At 47.3% G+C, this 16,077-nt stretch overlaps 3 protein-coding genes across 3 annotated transcripts in view; 1 reads left to right on the forward strand and 2 right to left on the reverse strand.

The window, feature by feature from the left end:
- The window catches only part of LOC131880764 (uncharacterized), a gene marked incomplete in the record, with an annotated part of 22,385 nt that extends 12,200 nt beyond the window's left edge, over positions 1-10,185 (reverse strand). The window contains 8 exon segments of the mRNA XM_059227462.1: positions 108-250; positions 340-468; positions 736-3,456; positions 3,537-3,943; positions 4,007-4,396; positions 6,688-7,132; positions 7,313-7,351; positions 9,510-10,185. Of these exon segments, the coding sequence (XP_059083445.1) occupies positions 108-250; positions 340-468; positions 736-3,456; positions 3,537-3,943; positions 4,007-4,396; positions 6,688-7,132; positions 7,313-7,351; positions 9,510-9,827 (4,592 nt within the window).
- On the forward strand, positions 4,992-7,270 carry LOC131881293 (uncharacterized). The gene has a single exon (XM_059228125.1). The coding sequence runs from the start codon at positions 5,153-5,155 to the stop codon at positions 6,662-6,664; it is 1,512 nt and encodes a 503-aa protein (XP_059084108.1). The 5' UTR covers positions 4,992-5,152; the 3' UTR covers positions 6,665-7,270.
- Positions 10,186-11,018: 833 nt separating the features above from the next.
- On the reverse strand, positions 11,019-13,809 carry LOC131881303 (programmed cell death protein 4-like). Its single transcript, XM_059228137.1, has 5 exons — positions 12,812-13,809; positions 12,304-12,693; positions 11,850-12,232; positions 11,669-11,779; positions 11,019-11,559 (listed from the first exon to the last, which is right to left on the reverse strand). The coding sequence occupies exons 1-5, from the start codon at positions 13,185-13,187 to the stop codon at positions 11,359-11,361; spliced, it is 1,461 nt and encodes a 486-aa protein (XP_059084120.1). The 5' UTR covers positions 13,188-13,809; the 3' UTR covers positions 11,019-11,358.
- Positions 13,810-16,077: the final 2,268 nt, after the last annotated feature.

Raw genomic sequence — 16,077 nt, forward strand, 5'->3', positions numbered from 1 at the left:
TTCCTGGCGCATGAATAGGAACTGTTGGAGGAGGTCCAGCTGAGTCATCTGGGGGAGGGACACTCGGCAGCGGTGGAGGTGTCTCGCCACTCCCTGAACTGCCTAACTGACGGCGTTTCTCAGCTTCCAACAAAAGCCTCTCCTCGGCTTCTCGTGTTTGATTTAATTCTTGTCGCTTCCTCTCCAGATTATCTTGCAGCTTCTTATCCCGGCTGGGACGAAATTGAGGCAGGAGTCGATCGTCATTATCCTGCGAAAGCAAATATGGTATGTAAGGTATTTTTTTAATCAATAGCCACGATTTTTAGTATTAAATCAAAACCAGGAGAGTACACTTACTGACTCGGCAGACTCATTTCCATCATCGTACTCTGCCATACGCTTGCGAAATTCCTTTTCTATGGATGATATGTGTAAGTGCTCGAGGTAGTCAGTCATGTCGGATTTCTGCTCGCCACTTATAAATTCCTGTGTGAGTAGAGAAATTGTGCAGAGAAGGTGAGAGATAGTTCTAAGAAACAAACCCAACCCAATTTTCCTATTAAGGGATGAGGCCGAGCTTAAGATTGAAAAGACGAATGGAAATAATCCTTTGAGTGAAGTGGTAAAGATCATGCATGCATCGTGCTAAGAAGAGATTATGTTGGAGTTTGGAAGCCATTTCCATGCATAGTATCTTTCTTGAATCAATACTGAAGAGCCTAGATTGTGTAGTCTTGGGCTATTAATAATTACCTTCATCGAAGGGTTTGGGTTTTCCTCAGGCTCTTGAAATCGCACCCGATTGGGTTGCGATTCACGTCTTTGCTGTTGATGCTGTTCAGGAAGAGGAGGAGGTTGTTGCTCCTTCTGACTACCATTAGTATCCTCTTCGCGAATCAGCTCAGAGCTCGAGCGCTTATGCTGCTGCTGTTGTTGCTGTTGGCGCTGATGACGATGTTGTTGCTGTTGCTGTTGATGAGGGGGAGAAGGGTCTTCATTGTATGCATATTGCCGTTGGGGTTTTTCTGGACCAATTTGCTGCTTTTGGAATTGATGAACTTGGCCTGGGTCCCCTGGAGTTCCAATCACCCGTGGAGATGCATGATACACATCTCCAGTTTCTCTAGGCGAGTTTGGAGCGGGCATCTTGTTCAAGGATGATTGGGAATGATACCTCAAGCCTCCAGGAGGCATCGTTCCTCCCATGGGAGCTCGGACGGAAGTGTTTGTGGCATTAAAAATAGGTTGACCATTTGGCCCTACATTTTGATAGAAACCTTGGTCTTCTTGATTCATGATTCCATTCTGAAAATTCTTCCCCGATCTAGGATCACTCAAGGCATTTCCATTGGCCGGTGTGGGCCCTAGATGTTGGACAGATGAGGCTCTTCCATACCCAGCCTTATGGGGCTGAGGCTTTCGCAGAGAATCCGTGGGACGGAAAGCAGGATTTTGATTCTGGTACGTGTGTTGATTGTCTGCGGCATACAGGGATGGAACTGATTTGGATTGTGACATGGCTAAGGTCGAAGAATCCATTGGCGGGGGACCAACAGAACGAGTGTAGCCTGCATATCGATTTAAATGACCACTGCCATTTCTGGACATGAGCGGAGAAGGCTGTGACAAAAGGGTGGCCAAGCCATGGAAGATTGCTCCCTGCTTGGCGACAACCAAGGTTACTACCGGGCCGGTCCGCATCATTATCTCTGCGGCCTTTTCTTGTGTGATCCCGACGAGACTTTGCCCATCCACATTGATAAGCTGATCTCCAGCCTCGAGTCGTCCATCGTGGAAGGCTGCTCCCCCCTCAACCACAGCCTTGATGTAGATGCCCAATCTGTCTTTGCCGACTCCTTTGGCGGCCACAATGCTCAAACCCATGCCATTGGTGGATTTGGCGAGCTGAATGGTCTGAATTTCCGGCTCGTTGCCCTGATTATGCGATGGAGGGGAGGGCTTGTTAGGCGAGTCCATTTTGGGAGGGCCTACGTTGTAATGCTGAGGAGGAGGGTTGCCGTGGTGAAAAGGTTGATCCCCCGTGGTGGTAGTGGTGTTTTGACTCATCTCACTAGGCACAGGGGAGGCCATCATTGGCGTGGCATCTAGGCGTTCCATATAGATGGTCCAAAACCCGCTAGAAGTGGGTTGAGGCGTCATGATACACAATCCCATTTGCTGTAACGGTCCGATGAATTCCACCAAACCACCTGGTATTCCACGTACAATATCACAACTGTAACCGTCTTCAGGCAACAAAAACGGAAGTTGGAGCACGAAATCTTCTTCTAATCTGACTTCTCTCCCTTCAGAGTTGGTCATCTCATCCACCGTATTTTCAGCCACCCGCACAATCGTGTCAATCATTTCATTCGAGATGGGCGTTTCGTTCGGTTCGGGTTCATACTTGTGCAGGAGAGTTTTCAGTTGAAGGGAGTTTAACTTGAAACAAATCGAGCTCACTGAAGCAATGTCCTCGGCACTATTTTTCCGTGCAAGAAGCAAGTGAGCAGCTTGAACCACTCGAGCCAAATGACAATCCGCGGCCAATTCCAACCCCTGTCGCTCAGCCCAGGTTTCGATCTTGGAGAGCCGCTTCTTGAGTCGCAATCCCCATCGATGGTTGCAATAATTGATTGGACGCTCGCCTCCCCTCGGATATCCAGACATCACGATTTGGTTGAAGGTCCACATGTTCACATAATGAAACAATTGGGAGAATAATTGAATGGTCAAGGCCGCGTTAACCCGACACTTTCTCAATAGATTCATGGCCGATGACAACACCATCATGATGTCGGGAATGCTCTTATCGCTTTTGTCATCTTCATCAGAGTCATGTAACATATGGGGCATGGCGGACTTCAGCCCCTTCTGCAAACAGAGGACCAATTGCTTAAAGGCCAAGTGCACAGTTTCGGCCAAGATATCTTGGGCTTGCAACGAGAAAGAAGTAATGTGACGGTCACACTTTAAGAAGTGTAACAACTCCGAAGCATTGGCCATCCAGAAAGCCAAGTTGGAAGCCTCACTTTGGTGTAATTGAACGTTATTATAAATTTTTTCCGTGACTCGATTCAGCATGTCGGTGAGTCTGACGGCTCGTTCCTCGGGAATCAATTCTGGGCGATAATGCGTGGATGCCCGGAAGCGTGTGGCCATGTAGAAGGTGTAAGTGGGAGCTAGCTTAAATTGCACACCATTCGTTTCCAAACCCATTGTGATGGCGTTGAAGAAGTTTTCTTCGGATTCTTCACGGAACTCCAAAACAGCGGGTAAGATATTATCCTTTCCACGAAGTGAGCCTTCCCCGCCCATAGTTGAAGAGGCTGGTCCAAAGTGAACGTAATTGGAATGTCTAGGATCAGGAAGAGTGACACTACTAGTTTGTAGTCGCCACTGCTCTCGTTTTAAGATTGCTGCATCCAGGAATCGGAAAGTTTTTGATCGTCCAAAGCAGATCAAATTTCCGTGCTGCAAAGTGGTTCAAAACCATTAAGTTGAAACATGAAAACAAAATCTTTGATTTTCTAGGTCTGTCAAAACACTCTTACCTGTAAAATGGTGGTCTCAATAATTCTCTGATTCCCAACATATGTTTCAGCATCGCGGTGGCTTGGAGTCACAGTTACAATGCCTTCAGTGTGAGCGAGAACGCAATGTTGAGGGAAAATGAATGGTCCAGGTGGAAGAAGCAAACTCTGGGCATTTTGAATCGCTGGGTCGGATCCCACTTTAGTGACATTAGTTGGAATAGGGAATTTAAAAGGGGCCCCTCCTCGCAAATTCTCGGACCCATCAGGATTGGTTTCAACCAGGAACGGAACGCTATTCATTGCGAGATCATCGTTACGAGGTAAGACACTATCAGAGACAGCTCCCCCTTGATACATTGGCTTTTTCTTGCGTTTCCGGGGAAAGAAGTCCGAGGGCTTGGGTCTAACATGGAAAGTAACAGTGCCTGAAAAAGAACAAACCGAATTGTTCACCAAAGCTTCCAATTACAAAGAAGAGTGACCCATACCTCTGGCAGGAGGATGGTTCATGAGGATTTCCAGAGGACATTCGTCATCTTCCAAGTAGTAGTCTTGCGTTTTTGGTTCAACACCTTCTTGGTCCATAGTTGTGCATTGGACCAAGCAATACCGAATTGCCTCTCGCCTATCGCGTCCATATTTCTCGAGCATTTCTTCGGTGACATATGCTGCATTATCTCGAATGGATATGAGAAGTGTCTTATAAGGTACGTCTTTGCAAATGGCCTCGCCATAGATTTTGAGAGTTCCACCGGTGTCTGGCCCACCATCTTTGCTCCGAAATTGTTGAAGTTTCCGCTCCAATTTCTGTTGCCTCCGTCGTCTCATGACAGCCTCTGGATTTGAAATAGATCGTGTGAAGCTAGTATCCGGCAATTCTAGAGCGAAAAAAAAGAAGAAATCATTTCATTTCGAGGATCTTCGGCGAAGTAAAGCATAATTGCCTGTCAATGGGTCTTCCCTTATCGACCACATTTACAAGTCTACCTTCCTTCCTCCCAGCTTACTATAGTATGCTTCCTTGTTTTCCGCCTACTTGACTGAAGGACAGTCAAGCTGGTTGAGCCGAGTTTCATTCTTGGCGCATAGAACCCATTTGAATTGCGAATTTCCGCAGCTGCCCCCCCCACAGGGGACCCATCTCCTCAACAAGTTCGTTGGAGTGAACTTGAAACAAGCATACCCATTTCCTTGGTCAATCAACAACGTCGAATAGCCGTTCAACCCGCCAGGATTCTGCTCGACTCCTCTCCCCGTTTTCGTATTTACGAGCATATCCTGAAGACTTCCTCCTCTCCCTTTTCTCTTTCTCCCTCAAACACTCTCTCTCTCTCTCTCTCTCTCTCTCTGTCGGTCGGCCGGTCTTCTCACTCGCTCATTCCAGATCGCAGACTCCAGCAAACTCAACCGAGAGTCGAGTCCCAGTTCCGCATGAAAATGAGAGAGCAAGAACTCTCGAGTTAGTGACGGACCAAGAGTGAACACTCGGGCACAGGAAACAACTAGTTTGTAGAATAATAAGTTCATCAGGCAGCATTCGATGTGGTGTTTTCAGTGTCAGCTTGATAAATACGTGTTAGAATTGATAATCTGACACGATTTTCGTTGCCTGTCTAGACCATGCTTTTATCACAATGAGTGACAATGGTGTAAGCACTTCGAACGCGTCTCGGTCGTATTACGTATCGTGTTGTTTCGTCAATGCTGCATTGCTTTGCTCCCTCGCCCTCATCTCAATAGTGGGAATGTGTGTGTGGCCTAGTACCTCAACGGACCAGAGTCCCACCTCCAGTGAATATAACGTGAATTCAAGTCACATCATTGTCATCACATCAAGGGGGGGAAGTACGGATGCTCAGGTGATCCATCAGATTAGCCAAATTATCGAGAGAACGCGAACTCTCGAGCATCTTGGATTCTGCCCCTACTTGAAACTTTGTCACTTTTCGACGGGAGTTTCACTCCAGAGTAGTGCCAGCGTGATCTTATTTTTGGATCAAAGGCTGTCGTCTTCATTGTCGGCCTCCTCCCTCTCCACTTCGTCAAACTTGTCCTGGGGGTTCGATCAATCAGGCACGAACACGAGTGAACAGCGACAGAGGTCGAGCACTTTCTGGACGACAAAGCCAAGCACGGCTACCAATACCGATCAAAGGGGCAAACTTTTACGCCCCGGATCATCCTCGACGCCTCTGAGGGGACTCCTCGTCCTTGAACCGTTTTATGATCACCCTCTGGATAGTGCCAATAATGAGGAACATAGTAAAAGTTTTCTCGAAGGACCGTATAATTTCACCATCTCGTACAATCCCATTGCTACAATAAATCTAAATGAGGTGATCCGTCTGGCAAACACCAACGACCCCACAAAAGGGAACAGCTCAATTTTACTACAATCCACCTCGACACCCCTCTCCATCTCGTCCCAAGGGGTAAAAGCTCAACAGAAAGGAACATTGAGTCCTACAAATGAAGGGAGCACCAATAATGGTAATAATCGAGACCATTTGTCAGCAATTGACAACGAAAGCCAAAATCTTAAACGCAGAGCCAGTATTGCGACCATTTTAGACACGTGCCACACTCCCAGTAATAGGGAGGGATACATTCAAGAGCTAAGTCAATACGTAACAGTCGACGTTTACGGGAAATGCGGCCGTCCATGTCCAAGCTCGACACGTGAGGAGTGTCTCGTCTACTTGGAGCGGCTGAATCAGTACTTGTTCATCTTGGTCTTTGAGAAACACCTCTGCCAACATTATCAGAGTGAATTATTGTGGCAAGTTTTGGAGTTAACCACACTGATCCCGATCACCTTCAGCGGGGTCGATCATTTTCACACCTTACCCAAATTCTCGTTCATCGACGCCCTCAGCCAGCCCCCTCGAGCATTAGCCCAACATATCCAATTCCTGGAGATTCAGCCCCAACATTTGCAACGCTATCAACAATGGCGACAAAAGATACTACTGGCCCATGTTGATTGGCAATGTCAATTGTGCCGACATTTGATCTCAGGGACACTGCAATCTATCTCAGAAGTCTCTGCTCCCCTTCTGCCGCAAGCTCGATGTACCAAGTGGCCTCAACTTCAGTTCAAAAGGCGACGACGAAAACGATGGACACGAGAAAAAAAGAAAGTTTGAAAACAATCAGAGGCCGAACTTACCCGTGTAGAGTTTCTCCGCCACACCTCCATCTTGGCCAGGACCAGTGAGCCCATCGCGATTCTCCTTGTCTTTGAGTTTATTCAGTTTTTCTTGCTTTTTTAACTGCTTCTTTTCGCGCTTGGAAAGCTTTCGCTTGAAACTCGAATCTTCATTGCTTGGTTCTGGCATTCTGCTGGCCTCGTCGATTCGTCTCAGCAGGAATCGTCCTTCTCTGTCATCCTTATGCCAGTTCAATTGCACCAATAGAGGCTTTTCTTCGGGATTGAGTCGTCGCTCACCAGATTCGTGGATTTCATAAAGGGCATATTCTGGCACTTCCAACATTTTCATGTCGGGGCGAAATTTCTCAATCAGGGTCTCGATGATGGCCTTAGTCGTGGCAGTGGAAGAGACGCGAATGCATTTAGTGGCCACCTTTTGACCCGTGTCATCTTTGTCCTGAGACTGGAAAGAGAAATATGTCATTGCGAGGATTTGATCTTCAATCACGATGTCGCTCTTAATCGAAGATGTTTTTGCCATTCATGTAGACCTTGTAGGATCAAAAACAGCAGTACTTCGAATATATGTTCAAACTCTTGATACATTGATCTGTGTGTTGGTATTATGCATGCATGAACTTACTTGGTAGTAGAACCGCATCACGCCATTGAACTCCAATTCCTGAAAGAAAGCAAAGAGACCTTTGAAGTGTCCAGTATGCACTGTATACGTTCGCTTGGTAATGCATTTACAAATGGAGGGAGACAGACAACGGCGCTAGTCGCAGTAATCTGCTTCAATCAATCAGGTGTCGGTAGTGGCGATTAAAATAGCGCCTGTGTTTCTCACGCAGCATCAACATCTCGATGGAGTAGTATAAAGATGTACAAAACGTTCGCATTACTCACTTCAACACTCTCAGCTCTTTGTTTTGGTGTTCCTCTGCATTACTCCAAGAGACGAGGAGGCTAGGTAATGCAAACAAACAAGTACCGTAGCCAAGTACTAGGGGTAATCCCATCGGGCTCATGTTCATTAAGCATTTCTTATTGGTTTATTCTTCCCAAAGCCCAATCCAAGGCCTTGAGAACAAATCTGACCCGAACCGCAGCGAGGAACGGCAACAATCAACCTCATTTGATGTCTTCATTCTTCTGCCATACTGAATGAAACTGGCTACCAATAAAGTATTATATTCTACAAGCCTTCAATAGATCGATCACAGGATGGGAACACAACAGTCGTACTGAAAAATATTGGACTAAACGTGACAAAGATGGTTAGATGATCGTATGGACGACATATTAATAGGGGAGCATTTGCTGTGGGCTGGTAACAAGCACCAAGCGAAGGATGAGGGACCAGAAAAGGAATGAAGTTCCATAGAGGGGTAAGAACAAGGGTGCATTCATCCAGAGAGACTAGTGTTTGTTGCGTTACATTCTAAGCATGTTCCGCGAGTTTCAAATCTCGTGAATGTGCGAGATGTTCTCGCCTTCTCTATCTCTCACTCATAGCCTTTCCTGCACTCCCGTCTACTCATCTGCATGATATATCGAGGGGAAAAGGGAAAAAAGGATGACTAAGGTAGTCATGCATTCTCTTGATTCTCAGTCAAGAATTCCTGCGCAAATCTCAAGAGGAGGGAATTGCAAAGAGCAAATGTTTACTACACACATTTACAACGGGGATACTTTTGAGCAATTGTGCCGAGTGAGAACATTTCATGGATGTGAATATTACTCGGACCGCTATATTGCTCAACTGTGAGTATGCGAAATGCAACAATGTCCACAAGATTCCAAAGTATTTTTCCCGCAAAAAATACCAAACCGGGACATGGAAACTCAGGAAAGTGTATTCAATGGCTGTATGTTACCTCAAATATTGACAGGCTAAACACAGTTATCTTCTTATCCAGAGATACTCACGCATATACCCTGGAGTCTGCTTCACCCCAAAAATTTCCCCCGACAAAGTGATAACGACCGTGATTTCGGATTAACAAGAACTTCAGTTCTGATTCATTCTACACATTCCATGTTTGAGGTGGAGGATTTGCGGTTAAAAGGTTTAAATCTGCAGGAGCCTTGACCTCCAACATATAACGCAATGAAATTGAAATCCATAATTTCTCCATCTAACGGACATCGATCGAAATTCCCGGTGAAACGTGAAAGTCATTTCCGATCTGGATGAATGATCAGTCGAGTTGAACAGAAATCAATGGGAAAGTAATGGTGACGTCTTATTAGGTTCAGGTTTTTTTCTGTTTTGAGTCCAATTGAGTGCAGAAAGGAAGTCATATACATGCACTTCCCCACAGACGACATATAGGCTTGTTCAGTATGTACGTAATAAAAAGTATGCGGCAATACTCGTCCATCCGGTTGTCAGATTTCACCCAATGCGCGGAAGACGACCGAGGTAGGCGAGAAAACAGGAGTAACACAATCTGCTTGAATGATCTCAATGAAGCCAAAGAAGACGCAGAAAGAAGATGTGTCGGCATTCGAGAAATTGTCAAGAGCCCGCTAACTTTACGCACGATTACAACCATGGCTACCACCGCCACATGCACACTTGGATGGGTGACAGGCAATCGTCGTGGTCGTATTATTGCGGTAGCAGGCAAAATCATGGTGGTCGTCACAGATCGCCGATAGAGCCGAACTCCATAACCAATCGACCATTGATAGATATTATGATCACCTCGATAGCTCTTACACACAGCATCGGATGAGATGATCTCTTGAGTAAAATAAACGCATTCAATGGTCGACCAATGGTCGCGATGATTGAAACTTATCCGAACCCTTATCTTGGGCCAATATCTTACCTCGTTGGGCAAAGTCAAGGCGAACAAATCCAATCGGTTGGCATTCCATTGCGTTATGATCTGACAAAGTGTCTCGTAGTCGTGCATTTTACGAGCCTGCTCGGCCATGGCCGACAACTGCATTCCACCCCCGCCCAAGGGCAGAGGCGGTTGCGACGAGCCCCGCCCCATCTGAGACGAGGGATGAGGTTGGGGAGGGAATGGCGGATGATGGGACGGTGGATGGGGCCCCGGCGGATATTGCGAGTTTTGACTGGGTCCGCTCATCATCATGCGCCCCCCGTTCGATGACACGGGCGAAGCCGGACCCATCATCATGGACCCGGAGTATTCAGCCGCACCTCACGGCAGTTCACTGACTCACTGACTCACTAACTAACTAACACACTTTATGCACCTCAATTTGGTTGAGTGCTATCACTCGGACATAGCGGGCAAAACCTGGACTGGGTGGGGCCCAGTCAAAACCGTCCCCCTTAAGATAGCCTCCTAACCCTCACTGATGGTCCCGCGGGGGGTTCATCACAGGTGGACAGAACCGGTAGTCCCGTGTTCGGGGGATGGATTCGAGGTCTGCAATTGGGACTGATTTGGTTGGATCCAACCTCGGGGATTCTCGTTTCTCACTCACTCACTCACTCTGTCGTCAGTAGTTGTTCGTGATATTGGCCACAACACAAAACTCAGTCGGTCGAGTTGTCCCACCGCCGGCGACAAGGGGCACAACCGATCAACAGCAACCAACCACGCTCCTACCCACCCACCAACATATCCCTGCCCATGGCCCACTGCTTGCTCCACGGACGGACAGACAGAAGGCCAGAGAACACCACTGAGCAAGAGAGACCAGCGACGACGGCGAGGGCGACGCTTGTTTCCTGAGGCTTGATGTTTTTCAAGTTCGGCCATCCAGCCCAAGCCGGAGTTGTTGGGCCAGTTGATGGATGGGAGGAGGGGGCGCCGGCGTTGTCATATTACTGGCGTCAACGATTTTACCTGTCGACGCCAGTGAGCCATTGCGGACTCACGCACGCACCCAGGGACTGGCCAGGTGTGATTGGCCAGCCTAAGGTGGATATGTTTACGCGGGGCAAGTCATTGACGCCGCCAGGCATGATGGATCGAGCGAGGGGACTTAGCTGGATGGATGGGCCGACGAATTAGCTGTGGCTGTGGGTGAAGGAAAAGAAACAACAGGTGGAGCGGCACATGGGCCAGGTGCCTGGATCAGCGCGGAGGCTTGGGCTGTTTTGAGTCGTCTCCATCGGCCGATCTAGCCTCTGATAGGACACAGCAGCTCGAGAGCTTTCAGGGACTTCCAAGCTCTGGCTCATGTTAGGGCCGTTTTGCTCTTGTCCGTCTATCTCCTGATGCGTATTTTAGCCGAGCTCTTTAAAGGGCTGTCCTGGACAATAAATTCAGGGTTGAGTTGGCTGATTGCTCTCCCATCACCCATTAAATAACTAGCCAACACAAGAGGGCGTTAAATAAGTGACGAGACGGAACGAGTTAAAATGAAATTAAATTTATTGGCATATAATTATGAGGACGACAAGGGATATACTAGTTCAGCCGGTAGTATTGGGGGAACAAATAGATCTCGGCCACGGTTCATCATTTCGCCACGGTTAGAGGATTCAAACAAGATCGAGTTAGTTGTCCACCCCACCAAGTCATTGGCTGGCCCTTAGAACAAGAAGAAAAGGGAAGAAGTAGGAGTAGGAGATGAGGAGTCGGCAGAAGAGGCGGGGCGAGGGTGATGGGGGACGAGACATAGCAGGGGGTCTTAGTATTTGTAGACAGGGCCTGGGTTTGAGACTAGGGGTGATTCAGCCAGACTCGAGATGATTTACCACCAGTTCTCCTTGACACGCCCACCGTCACCCTCAGACACAAAACGCTTTCGACCACGCGAGGGCATCTTACGGACCAACTCATCGGTCAGAATGCCCGCACCACGGCATCGCAACACAAAACGTTCCAAGACTTCGTACGCAGGAGGAACATCAATGACTATCTCCGGCATAAAATCATACACTCTTTCGAATCCCTGAAAATAGAGCCATTTCGGCGGCGGTTGAAAACACCTTGGTCAAAATCACTCTTGATCTGGCTAACTTACGCATCGCATTTGATCCAGTGCTGTACCGTACATCCGCCTTGCGCATTTGATCCATGGTGATGATGAAGCTTCTGAAGAGCGATTGAAGAAGCTTACACATGGCTTCGTCCGTCTTCTCGTGCATTGATTCAATCACAAGAACCACGGCCTGGAAGCATAGTCACAGCCACATTAAGAATATCCTTGTCATTTATGAACCACAATTGAATCAAACTCACCTCGTAAACCAATTCGTGATGGAAGTGGGGCACTTCAAGTTCCTTTAAGCACAAGGTGGCCTCCTGTATATCACCGGAGCATAGGTATTCCTTGAGCAGCATAACGATCTTTTTGATGAGGTATTTAACTGGGCGGATGCCCCCGCCGACACCCCACACATTATCCAAGCGGACGAGCCCATGTTTCATTGACAGTAAGTTATCGGCTCGCCGAAGCGAAGCCTTGGCGTAATCCGTCTCGACGTTGCCTTTGTAAGACTTGATAAACTTGGGCGGAATACAATCATCCGCTATAGCCCGAGCCATGAAGTTACCCAACACATGGGGTGCTTCAGGGGTATCCAGGATCAAGTCGGTAAGCTGACTTAACAAATAATCAAATGCTACGGAGAATCGAACGAATACGTGTTTAATCACGGTTGTTCGAGAGTTGAATTTTTTTTGTCATGCTTACCTTTCCCAATATCTCTTTGAGAGATCACTTTTTGGTAGAGATCCGATATCAGAATACTGGCCAACTCGCGATGGGATGGCTTATGATCCATCGCTAGCTCAATGAGAATGGATACAATCATCCACCGGTGCGATCCCAAGTTCATGAGCATCTCCTGAAGTGTGTATAACACCTCCATGGTGTCTGAGTTCTCAAAATACTCGAGGATCAACGGCTCGACAGCTTTTCGCACATCTTCCTCGCTCATCTCCGGCGCTAGAGCGGCGATCTTGGTGGTCTTATCCGCAGCAGCTTCCTGCTCAGACTCGTAATTGGGATCGTTAGGGTCTACCCAAGGGAGTTCTAACTCACAGCCCAGCTTGCCCCAGGTACCTTTGCCACCAGCTCCACCTATACGAGACAGAAGAGAATTCATCCATTAGACGGGTACCACCCTGTAACTTGTTAGTGGTCCTAAGCACGATGAAGTACCACCCGGTTGGTCAATCGAACGCTAAAAATAACTCACCTTTTTTGGGCAAGCCTCGACCGAAGCCGGTCCGGGATTTCTTAGAGTTTTTAGCCGAACGGACGGGTGCATTGGGCACAAGCGAGAGGGGCCCGCCAGGTGCAGTCCCGGCTGCACCCTTGGTGGACCCGAATTTACCCTCCTCACTGATGCTGTGCGCCCGTTGACCTTTACGATGTTTACGCATGAGCCGGCCTTGAGCGGCAGCGGCAGCCATGGAAGCCGTGGCTCCTTCACCCGAGCCATTGGCCATGGGGGCATCACCGTCCAGGGATTCATCATCGGCTTCGACGATTTGGTCGATCTTCCGAGCCGTCAGAATGGTGCCCAAATCGTCATTGAGATCTTGAAAGTGTTTGTGGCTATTGGCCGCCATGACGCTCAAGGGAATGTCAACTCGAATCAAGCTCGATCAAGCGCAACCGGACAATAGCAACAACCGCAGCAACGACGGCGCGGTCAGCTGAGCTAGGCCGTGTCAAGGAGGAGTCCCAGCCGCGACGAAAGAGCCTTCCGGGCTGAACGAAACACTACTGACTGCGGTGGGGGTTCCGACCAAGACGCCACGCCTCAACCGCGGCTAAACGGCCACGATGGAAGAGAGCTTCGAAGAAAGGAGGGGATCAAGTCAGAGGGAAGATGGAGGTCGACCACGGCGGGTGGACCCAAAGTGGACCAGGAGCAATGAAATAAGAAACGAGGAATGGATGGATGATTTAGCGGTAATCGGAGGGGGTCGTCTTCGGACCGCTCAAGATGGTCCAGGGATCACGATATCAGGCGCAATCCACTAGATTCGGATTAATCGGCGTTCGTAGATAGAGCTAACGTTCGAATGAATCGATGTCGAAAAGGGGAATTGTTTTTTTGGATGGAAAACGTTAGGGAGAATAATACACTTGGCAGCGAGGCGGACAACTTGGACTCGGGTGATGCGTAGTTGAAAAAGTGAGCTACTTCAGCTCAGGTTGGCCAATCCTTGGCGCTCACGATAGGCCAGATTCGGGACGGCAACGGGTCAGATTGGATGGAAAACCCGAGTTTTAGGAACAGGGATGCTGACGTCAATCCTGGGAAATGCATTACTGTCACACAAGGTCGAGAACATTACAACAATGTGAGGGCCGGGTGCATACGAAACCTAACGATGACAATACTTGGGTTTGTTTCGTTATTTTCTTCTCATCATGAATCCATTCATTAAGCACACCCACTCAGCTCAAAAAGCAGAAATTTTCAAGAATGCCATGAAATAAAAGGAATGTTTCAAACCAACTTCATTTTCCTTGATTGGTGTTCTGTTTACCAGAATGAATTTTTCAGTTATTAATTTAAAGAATTTGGCCATCCATCAAAAACAAAATAAAATGAAGGACCTCAAAGTTATACGTGCTAGATATGGCGTTTGAAAGGCCTTGCAGGAGCTAATAATTGCGCTGGTTTTGGGCTGCCCAGCTTTCAGCTCTCGATTGAAAGTGTCTCAAGTCGCCAAACGGGTTGGATACCGTTCAAGGGCATTTAGCAGCACTGAAGCCAACGACAAAGACGGAAAAAAAGAACGAGAGAAAGAAAGAACGCCAGCCACATCCTCGTCGTCGTGGTCCTGGGGGTTGTGATCGTCGTGGCTCGCCTCGTCCTCTCCGTGCTCCTCGTCATTGGTGAATGGGGAGTCGAGTCGAGAAGTGCATGCATGCATGGACGAACCGAGCATCGGATCGAAGTTGCCCAGTACAAAGAACCCCTTAGCAACCCACATTTCCCCGACCATCGGATGGAAAGACAAGCATGCAGGCAGGAGAGAATCCAGGCGGTTAGGCAGAAACCGAATATGAAGCCAGTTCTAGGCAATGGCAGATCTGCCGATGGCTGAAATGAACCCAGCTACATACATGCACGTCTCCTTGTGACTTGTCTATGGATGAACGTACTGTTGGCTAGCTCGAAGATCAGTGTCAATTTCTAACCAAGAATCAAAGTTGAGCACTCCAGATGGATACATGTACTGTGTGTATGTGTACTGCCAGTGGACGATTTTTCGTCAGGTCGCAGGAAGTCCTATGAGAATCTAAGATAGGTAGAACCTTCACTTGATTGAGGGCTTTCGAGTTAGCGTCATCAATTTCCGAAGCTATCGCCATCCACCCGTTCAAAGAATCGGTTTTTTTTTGATAAGTGGCTTCTTGAAAAACAAATTTGGCATCTTTTCGAACGACTTTGGTACTCAATTCCGTTCAGTGTGATTATAGGATGGTTAAGCTAACATATGCTTTCACTTGTTTAAGCATTAGGCCTCTGCCATTGATTCATTTGACATATTAAAGGATTTTTTTTAAATTCTTTTTTATCTTTGTTCTGATTCAGACATAAGGGTCCTCAGGGGGGGGGGGGCTAGTCTGGAGAAAAAAGGGAGAGCAGACGCCCTGAAATCACCTTGTAGACGCTAATTGCTGCTAATGACGCTTGTGACCGTTATTGCGATTCGCTTATTAAGTTATTCAAATGATAGATTTTGATTATTAAGAGTTTTCTTGGAGAACCTAGCTGACAGGTATGAACTTTTGTTCCATGACAACGAGAAATCCCACATATCTTGACATTTATGTCTTGTTGAAGTGTTGAAGTTTAAAAGCATGACAACTAACTTGATGTGTTGTTCACATAAACCGGTATTCATGCAGCCCTCTTACGCTGCACAAAATATAGTTTACGTTCTGCACTTCAGAGGGCGCTTTGTCAGTCAGCCTTTGCCAAATAAAGGGCTGAATGGGCGGATTCCTCTTTTATGAGAACTACAATGCGTTTGAGCAATGTATGGCTGATTCTATCAAAATCTCATGTATACTTAGTGACCAGGGTCACATAATGTCCGGAAAAGAAATCACTTTCATGGCATGTCAGGAGTAGTTTATTCAGCAATCTACCGTCCGTCTTCCCCGTCTTCCCGTTTTGTTTGGGCTGTCTGACGTTGCAAATCAGGGCCCTAATAGTAACACTAGTTAACAAAATCGAAGGACAGGCACATCTACCTTTAAACCATTAGCAAATAAAGTGATCGTATGAACAAAGTTAGAATTTTTTCAATGAACATGGGAAAACATCTAGACAGCTCTATATAGAAAAAAGTACGATCCAAATAGTAAAGCATTGCTGTGATAATTAACTTACATCTGGCAATGAAGTTTTCTTCACATACTGTAATTTCTTTTTTTCTGTAAGATTTTGAAGACTTGAAATAATGTCGCATCAATGTAAAATTCAGATCTCGC

The sequence above is a fragment of the Tigriopus californicus genome, chromosome 5 (assembly GCF_007210705.1).
Source record: "Tigriopus californicus strain San Diego chromosome 5, Tcal_SD_v2.1, whole genome shotgun sequence".
Classification (NCBI taxonomy): Eukaryota; Metazoa; Arthropoda; class Copepoda; order Harpacticoida; family Harpacticidae; genus Tigriopus; species Tigriopus californicus.

Excerpts from the sequence above, each read along its gene's own strand:
- LOC131881293 (XM_059228125.1), top strand. The coding sequence starts at position 5,153 with ATGAGTGACAATGGTGTAAGCACTTCGAACGCGTCTCGGTCGTATTAC.
- LOC131881303 (XM_059228137.1), bottom strand. The coding sequence starts at position 13,187 with ATGGCGGCCAATAGCCACAAACACTTTCAAGATCTCAATGACGATTTG. Across the intron at positions 12,694-12,811 it reads TCGAGGCTTGCCCAAAAAAG|GTGGAGCTGGTGGCAAAGGT; the intron begins GTGAGTTATTTT and ends TGTCTCGTATAG. Across the intron at positions 11,560-11,668 it reads CCATGGATCAAATGCGCAAG|GGATTCGAAAGAGTGTATGA; the intron begins GCGGATGTACGG and ends CTCTATTTTCAG.